Below are 9,248 nucleotides of genomic sequence, written 5' to 3'. Positions count from 1 at the left end.
ACACGCCACGCGCCGGCCCAGTGGCACACTGCTACACTGCGCGGGGTGGGAGCATGGCGGTGCTCCCGCCGAGGGTTCGGATCCCACATACAGACCGGTTCCTGCTCACTGGCTGAGCGAGGGGCGGGCGCAGCACCGAGGGTTGCGATCCCATTGCCGGTCCCGGTCCGGTACGGGCGTGACACTGAGGGTTGCGGTCCGTTGCCGGACACGAAAAAAGACAAAAAGGAAAAAAAAAAAAAAAAGATATCACATACTCTGACTCTACGGTTTCACAGTTGAAAATGTGATTTCTCAACCACTGATCTATTCAAAAGATTGCTAAGATATAGGAACAAGACAAATCTTCATTGTAGCCTTGTTTGAAATAACAAAGAAAACAAATCACTGGGAAACTCCAACCATAAAAGATTATTAAAATATTTATAACTTAATATTATATTCTAATACTATGCAATTATGTTTAAAATACGCAATTATGTTTAAAACAAGGTAGATTTATATGTGCTGAAAAAGATGTCCAAGAAAAATCATTAAAAGTTAAAAGCAACGCGAAGAACAGAATGGATCACCTTAGTAGAAAAAAGGATCCATTCATATGTGTATAGGTTTTTTTTCTAAGATACATAAGAAAGTATTAATAGTGATTACTTTTGGAATTGATGTAAAGGGTAAACAAAGGGTGGCTTATTTTTTTATGTATATTCTCTCTATTTGTTGTTTTAAAAAGTAAGGTATTGACAGAGGCTACCCAAATGTTGCAATGATAAAATGTTTTCTTTTTCTTTTTTATATTTTTAAATTAACAATAATATTATACTTTAAAAACATTTAAACCATTAGCATTAATATACAAGAATGTTTATTACAGTGTGATTAATATTTGCAAAATATTGGAAACAACTCAAGTGCCTAACAAGGGAATTTGCTAAATTAGGGTACATTTATGTGTTGGATTGTGCAATCATTGAAACCATATTCTGGAGGATATTCCAAGGCATGGTTAAATACTTCTGATATATTAAAAGGAAAAAATAAAGCTTTATAAGGCAGAGCGACTCTCATACATTTAAACTAGGTACTAGTATCTAAGTCATATACATCCCAGAGCATTATGAAGGTTAATAACAATAATTTTGTTGTATTTCAGATTAGAAAAGGGCTCATAAGATTTTTTTAATTAAAAAATCTCATAGTGGGCAATTGGTATTTGTACAACCTTATTTTCTCCATGAGTCATTTGGATGGCTGTAGTACAATGATTGTGATTGTAACTAAGTCTGAAGTATCTTCTTTCTGATGCTTCCTAATGTAACCGCTAATGGGCACCATCTCTACAGACCTTTTCTTTCCACCAAAAGTAAGCACTTCACAGTGGGATGTACCTTCAGCCTCACTTAGACACTCAACAATTGTGCTTTGCAGAACAAGTTGCCAATCTGCCAAACTGTGGATGTCAGCGGAAAAACCCGGGGGATTTTGAGATGCATTTGGGGCTGGGAGGGCTTGAAATGGGGTGCAGGGAGCCAGCCTCCCAGCCACTTCTGAGAAGAGGAAAGACCTGCTTCAATGGCTTTCTCTTCCTCTCTCTTCCTTCTGCCTCTGCTGCCCTCTCTTAACTTTAGTGCAGTGGGCATGCTAAGGGAGGTAAGACAAATCATTCTGCATTCTCTTTGTCCCCACCACACCTGAAACAAGGGGATGGCAGCCACCAAGATACCTTACCCATTTCTGTCCTGAACTCTCCACCAGTGAATCTCAGAACTGTCCAGTAGGTAGTACTCCTCATTGCGTTGTAGGGCGAGCTCCTGGGGATCGCTTGTCTGGTAGTCATACAAGGCAATGACCAGGGTTTCTTCAGGTTCCTGAAGTGAGCGCTGGGGAGGGGAGACAACAAAATGAAGCAAAGACATAAAGAGGAGGTGACATGCCAAGCAAGGTCAGTGAGTCCCTGAGCTGTCATTTGCTCCTGGATCCATGCCAGGTCAACACACCAGTTCCACTGGGGTATCTGTGGAGACCACCTGCTTTCTCTAGTCAGCTTTCTTTATGAGTTAGAATTATGGTGCTGAATACCACACAAAGACATCAGTACCTGGAATTCATCACCTTTCTCATTCTATGAGGTCAATTCTAACCACAGTGAATTGCAGCGCTGGTTTCAACCACAAGCCTGATGGTTTCTCCACCTGCACCATGTCTTATGCTGTAGCTTCTCTACCAGAGCAACACACTCTTGGCAAAGAAGATGCAGTCAGCATTAAATCACTCAGTCCATGCTTTGCTGATTTGGTTTGTGGGTTTGTCCAGATCCCTAGAATTATAGGCTGTTAGAGCTGGAATTCCTCTGAGAGATACTTTAATCCATGCTTTCATTTAGAATAGGGACACCAAGGCCCAGAGAGGAAAGTTGACAAGGCCTATCTAGCAATTCTATTAGTCTTATTGCTCTCTCCACTACAGCACATGGGCTCCCTTCTTTCTCTTACAGACTCTGTTTTGCCTATATCTCTGCTCGTCAGTACCTTCCTTAGGATGAGATATTGAGGACGTGAAGAAAAGACTGTAATGCAAACCATCACTAGAGTTCAGGATGGGCATATGTTCTACGGGCTGGCAGGTTTTCTGAGAGTGAGTTGTAGAAAGATTGAGTTGCTGGCTAGAATGTAATTCAGTAGTGGGTGGTCACGAGTTTTCTGAGTACATGCAAGCATTTGGTGGCATAAAAATACTGGAACTTAAAAAAAAAAGTCTTGTCATGCTGATGTAGCATGTCATCCCAGCTGAGCCCGGATTGGAATTTGAAGTCTAGATATTTGTGGAGCTTGTGAGGAGGTGGTGTATGGGGTGCTACAGATACGAGTACATGGAGCTGAGGCTCTTGCTCTAAGAGCTAATGGAGGGAGGAATGGTGTTCAAGGGCACCCGGAGGAAGGAGATCCATAGCATGGCACTCTCACTGCAGGTCAGCTCACTGATTAATCCCCATGAAGAGAAAGGTCAGACCAGGCTTCTCAAATGATGGTGGTACCTTTCTATAGAGGGCACATTGAACATCAAGGGGGGTATTTTGAGTGTCACAAAGTTGGAGGCATTTAGTGGGTGAGAGTCAAGAATGCAAAAAGTTCTGCAGGGTCCCACATCCCATACAACTTTTAAATGTCCTTTTAGACATTCACGTGTTGAGGAAACCTGCTTATAATTGTAAAAAGATCCTGACCCTAGATTCTACTTCTACTCTGTACAAAGTACTAGGTTTCCCAGGAATACAACTACCTTGTACATTGAGGGAAGATTACCCTTTATTTAGTTCAGAACTTTACCGAGAGTTGTTCACCATTTGGAAAATCATATCACAGATGGTAACACTGCATTTGAGTCATCGACAAAACATGCCTGTATCAGTTCCATTTGAGCTGCCAAATTCAACGGGTTTCTACCTACAAGTGCAAGCAATTAACTGTTTCATTGCATTTTCCAGCACAGTGATACCCCAACAAATGTATAGAAACACATATCATGTTATATAAATTGTCTTTCTTTTAAAATATTAAAGTTAAAGTATTTATTGACTCTTAAAAAGTATGTGTTCACATAAGTTGTATTATTTATGAATTTGTTTTCAGGACAACAAAGAGAGCTTTACAAAATATTAGTCATAAAAAGGGAGCTTTGGGTCCGATAGGCTTGGGAACCACTTGATTAGAGTGAGAAAATCAAGGAATGGCATTTGGAGAAACTTAGAGTCTGTGGGCTCAAGAAGGGCTGCCTGGGGGCCTAGATGAAGAGGTGAGGCCTGGAGTGGATGAAGGTCCCCCCTCCCAGCCACTCTACTGCAGGCCTTGGAACTAACCTGGCCATAGCAGGGGAGAGCTCACTGGGCTGAGAGGGGCTGTCACAGGGAGCCCAAGTAGCAGTGGAAGAAATAGGTGCCTTAACAAGGAGCCAGGGAGAAAGGACACAGGCACATTCCCGAGTGGCCCCTCAGGAAACCCACTGGCTTGACTGGGAGGGGCCTTAAAGGAAGGGCTAAGCTCCCATGGGTTCAGGGTGCCCAAGAAGAATTGAAATTTGGACCTTAGTGTAAAACATGACCTTATTTGCACCCACATGCTAGAGAGGCCTGGGGCTGTCAGTTACTCTGATCATGGATATTCTTTGTCTTGACCTAAAACAGCTGCCCTCCCCCTCTGGAGGACAGACCCTGCTTCACAGTCTTTCTCACACACAGTGAAGCCTATTGGCTCAGACTGAATTAAAAATACAGCTTCTGTATAGGTCAACCTGAGATGTCATTACCCCTCAGTTAACAGAAATGACTTCAACCGACTCAGAGTAAGAGAAACGTTGCAATGGATTCAGATATGTGGCTGAAATTAGAGCAATGATCTCCAAACCCCTGGGGTCAGAATGCTCATAACAGTATCAACGCTGCTCCTCCAAGAAGTCTGAAAAGCCGAATGGTAGAGTCCAAGGAGAGATCAGGAAGCGTTCTCTGGCTTTCACCTTCATTGTTACTGACAGTAGGAGAAGAACAGACTGACTTCAGTAGCGTGGTGTGGGTTTTGGTGGGACCATTGAGAAAACCAACTGCAAGCAGGAGCAGCGGGATTCCTGGTAGAGTCCAAGGAGAGATCAGGAAGCGTTCTCTGGCTTTCACCTTCATTGTTACTGACAGTAGGAGAAGAACAGACTGACTTCAGTAGAGTGGTGTGGGTTTTGGTGGGACCATTGAGAAAACCAACTGCAAGCAGGAGCAGCGGGATTCCAAACCCTGACTTCAAGGAAGATGGTGGAAGTCTTCCGAAGGTCAGTGGAAGAAAAGAAAATGAGAGCTTGTGTTCTGCTGCAGTTCACGCGTTTCTTCCCTGTCGTGGGGGAGTAGGCTGATGACAGATCTAAAAACCCGCCAAAGGTTTTGAGGATTTATAGCTTTCTTTATGGGAAAGGTGTCAGTTTTGAAATATCACCATGTTGGCTGGAGGGAGAAAAAGCAGAGCTCATTCTTCAGGAAGAAGCATGAGGAAGCAGAATCAGTAGGTTCTGGAATAAAGGGCAAGTCCTCAAACGTGAGTGTTGGTGTTAATATGAACATAAGGTGAGGGCTGATCCTTCCCATGTCTTTTTTTCTTTTTTTGGTTGTCTTAACCGAATAAGCTTCTCCAGAGTAGATACTATACCATCTAAGTCTTGTAAATCAGTGTATTATAGACCAGTTCTCAAACTTGAATGTACCTCAGAATCACCTGAAGTCTTGTTAAAATGAGATTACTGGGCCCTTCCCCCAGCAGTTTGGATGCAGCAGTCCTGAGAATGTGCATTGCTAACAACCTCCCAGGTGATGCTGATGCTACTGGTCCAGGGACCGCACTTTGAGAACCACTGCAGGAGTTAAAGACCACCGCACCAGAAACCCTGTATCCTACGAAATTGCTGAATGGCCTTGGGAAAGTCTCAAGACCTCCCTTGGGACTCAGTTTTACAAGCTTTGAAGTGAGAATAAAACTATAACCCTGTGAAGTGAATATAACAGGTAGTAAGTTCTAAAATAGAGCGTAAAAGTGTGGAAGTGCTTTGAAATACACATTTGTAAAGCATGAAACTTTACAAAACTTTATCAAAAGTATGTCTCCAAAGTCTTGTACGAGGGTACTTCAGAAAATTCACAGAAAAATGAAATTGAGAGCTAGTACAAATCTCTCCGTGAACTTTTTGAAGACCCCTCATACATCAAGGCATAGAGAAAACACACCATTTTATACAGCTGTGAGCCGTTATTATGCTCTGGTGGTGGGACACACATTTGATACCAATAAGTGTTTGTTGAGTGTATAAAGTAAGGTGGAGATTTAGCAGCTGAGGTGTCCTTTAAGTGGACAGACCCACAAGACAGTGCAGGCCTGAGATACCCAATGTGCTGAGTTCAGCCGAATCACCTGGTCTTTGGAACTACTGGCTGGTCGGGGGCCTGCAGCATGGGGGCCACCTGCGCCGCAATGCACTCTCACTCACCCTGTTGTCTTCAGGAGTAGGAGGAAGAGGCTTCTTTGAAGCTGAAACAAGAAAAACAAAACAAAACAAAAAAAAAAAAAAGAAAGAAAATGAACATGAAACCCAAAGGGCCCAACCAGAGGTAAGCAGCCAGGGGGCTTTTCGGAGAAAAGGGGCCAGCAGGAGACGGTGAAACTCTGAGAAACAAAAATCGGCCTTGTTGGAACCTGTCTTTTATCTCTCTCAGTCTGCTGGCTCCCTGTTGCTTTTTCTAGGAGACATCAGAAACTTCCGGAAGTCAATAGTCTGGGCCCTCTCTTTCTGTATTCCCAAGAGAAGCCTGATGGAGGAATTTGACTGTGCCTTTCCCCGTAGGCAAAGAGACTTCCACGAATGTATCTGCCACCTGCTCAGCCCAGGAGTGGGAATTGGTGACTCAAGGGGACAGTGACTCACTGGCTTCCTGATGCTGTTGTGGGCTTGAGGAGGGGGTGGGGAAGGTGGGAGGTCTCTGTGTTGCTTTTTGAGCAGGTTGGCATACACTTTTAGTTGCCTCAAGGCATCTGAGTATGTGTTCTTGCAGCCTCCCCCAAACTACATGCCCCCGACTTCTCTCTCTCTCCCGCTCTCTCTCTCTCTGCTTATCTCTTTTTGTCTCCATGTCTCCCTCTCTTTAGGTCTCTCTGTCTCACCCCTCTTTCTTCCTTTCTCCTCTCTTCCCTCTCTCCTCCCTCTCATCTCTTCATCTCCATCTTTCACTATTTCTCCTTTGTGGCACTGCAAAGGTCCGGCCTGGAATCAATGGACCAAAGTCAGATGTCTGTGTGTCTGGAAGCATGTGTGGTATGGGAGGCACTTCACAGGCTTCAGCTTAACACAAAGAATTCTTCAATAATTAGAGATAAGAAGGGGATGGGCTGCACAGGTAGGTGTGAGGTCCTTGTCTCTGTATGAAGTTGACTTGGGGCTGGGCAGCCACATCAGGAATGTGGCAGAGATTCACACATTGACACTGGAGCCCAGCCCTGTGCTGACTCTTAAGCAAGGGCAAGCTGGGGTATTGACTTGGGTGCACATCATGAGAAGTATGGTTCCCACTTAACACTCAACTAGGAGCCAGGAGTCTGGTGTTCTAACCCCAGCCTTGGGCCACTTCCAGCCTGGACATTTTGTCTCTTTTTCTTCTTCCCTTCCTTCCTCTCCCTCTATATGAATTTGGCACATGGTGAGATCAAGGCCAGTTCTGTTTGCAGAAATGGGTGTTGCTATAAGTGGTATAGCAGGGTCCATCTTTATGCAACTGCTTATGCTGCTTCCCAGATACACACACACACACACACACACACACACGTACTGCTACATCTCAGCCTCAGATTCTTTCACCCACAAATAAGTTTTATGCAACTGCTTATGCTGCTTCCCAGATACACACACACACACACACGTACTGCTACATCTCAGCCTCAGATTCTTTCACCCACAAATAAGAAAGATGAGTAGACACAATCAACATTTACAGAGAACTCGTTAAGTGCCAGCAGCAGTGCTAAGAGCTTTCCACAACCTCACTGAATCTCCCAACAACCCCATGATAAAGCTACCTACTATCATTATCCCCATTTCACAAATGAAGAAACTCACTCTGAGGATCAGAGGGGTTAAGTAACATGTATGAAATCACACAGCAAGGAAGTGATGGGGCTGGGACTCACCCCAGATGTTTTTTACTCCAAAACCCTGTGCTCATAGACTGTGCACTGTCAATATGCCCAACACCAGGAACACATGCTGTGTTCACAGCACAGGGTGCTTCTTGAAAATTCTGACCTCCAATTGTGTCATAACTATGATGCATGAGGTTATTTAACCATGTCAGAAGAAGATGAAGTGAGGAGATGCTTTGAGGGAGAGATAGCAGTGGGTTGCAGTGCAAAAGCTAAACCACCAGCGGGGGCAGTGCATGGCCCACCGTAGAAGTGACTGAGAGGGGTTAGCCCTGGGTTCACATGGAGAAGAGCCCAACATGACCAGCCCTCCCCAAGCAGAGTTCTAGTGAGTCATGCAAATGCTCCTAACACCTCAGTCATGTGTTAACCACTCATTGGAGGGAAAAACTGTGCACCCCAAAGAGGAATAGACATGACACCCATGGTGAAAACTGCAAAATGGAAACAGATTCAAAGAATATCAGAATTGGAAGGGGTCTTAGACAGTATCTCATCTTAAGCCCCTAAGATATGCCCTACTATTTTATTTTATTTTTTATTTTTATTTATTTTTTGGCAGCTGGCCAGTATATGGATGGAACCCGGGATGTTGGTGTTATCAGCATCATGTTCTAACAAACTGAGCTAACAGGCCAGTGCTGCCCTACCATTTTAGAGATGAGGACATTAGGGCCTTTGATGGCCAAGTCACTCATCCATCTGAGGGCCCACAGCAAGTTGCTGTCAGGAATTTGGAGACCAGATCTCTGGCTTTGGAAAGAGCTTTCACTCCTTGAGGCAAGCCCATGCCATCCTGTTACTGCGGTAGATTCCACCCATATAAAACCTTCCATTCTTTTTCATTACATACTGGCCTTGGTGATTATGGTCAACAGGGCTAAGGTGGAGGATCACCGACTTCTAAAATTGGACCCAGGGACTGATAACGTTGAAGGACTTTTGCAAGGAGCAGGGTGAGAAGTGGTGGTTTTGAACATGGTACTGAGAGGGGCTGTGACTCAGGAAGCCACAGAAAACCCAGCCATATGTTACATCCGCCTTATACTGTCAATCTGAGGTATTAAGTTTTAGTGCAGAAAAGAAATTGGCAGAGGAGAAAAGGTAACTACGGGGAGAAGTAGAGAGGAGAAAATGGAAGCAGAACAATTCACATGGGCCAGCAATCCTATTCAACAATGGATTTGCAGAACTCTTCCCAGCGTGTGATGTTGAGCAGACTGAATTGCTTGAGGTCATCCATTTCTTTAAGATTTCTTGCGATCACACCACCTACCCCAGACGGTTGTGAGGAACAGGGTACAACGAATGTGAAAGTGCATGAGTGGAATGGCACTTTACTGGAGGTTAACATCCCAAAGTTGTCACATAAGGTAAAAATGAGTTGCAGTTCAATCCCCAAGGACCTGAGCCTTTAACCTCAAAGGCCCAGCAAGAAACGACTTTTGCTGTCACTTTGTGTTTAGAATGTGGCTTTCTTTTCTCTGAGACCGTGAATGTCAAGGTCAAGTTTGAAGGGAATGTGGGGAGAAG

The 9,248-nt window shown here is 44.2% G+C and overlaps 1 protein-coding gene across 1 annotated transcript in view; it reads right to left on the bottom strand.

Moving 5' to 3' along the window:
• Positions 1-9,248, bottom strand: part of ITK (IL2-inducible T-cell kinase) — a 60,497-nt gene that overhangs the window by 28,309 nt on the left and 22,940 nt on the right. The window contains exons 5-6 of the mRNA XM_008574426.1: positions 6,013-6,053; positions 1,726-1,877 (exon numbers count right to left, since the gene is read on the bottom strand). Of these exons, the coding sequence (XP_008572648.1) occupies positions 1,726-1,877; positions 6,013-6,053 (193 nt within the window). The remainder of the gene's footprint in view (positions 1-1,725; positions 1,878-6,012; positions 6,054-9,248) is intronic.

The sequence above is a fragment of the Galeopterus variegatus genome, unplaced genomic scaffold, assembly GCF_000696425.1.
Source record: "Galeopterus variegatus unplaced genomic scaffold, G_variegatus-3.0.2 Scaffold1046, whole genome shotgun sequence".
Lineage (NCBI taxonomy): Eukaryota > Metazoa > Chordata > Mammalia > Dermoptera > Cynocephalidae > Galeopterus > Galeopterus variegatus.
Note: the sequence above shows the minus strand (reverse complement) of the source record. Positions and strands in the feature narration are given on the sequence as shown.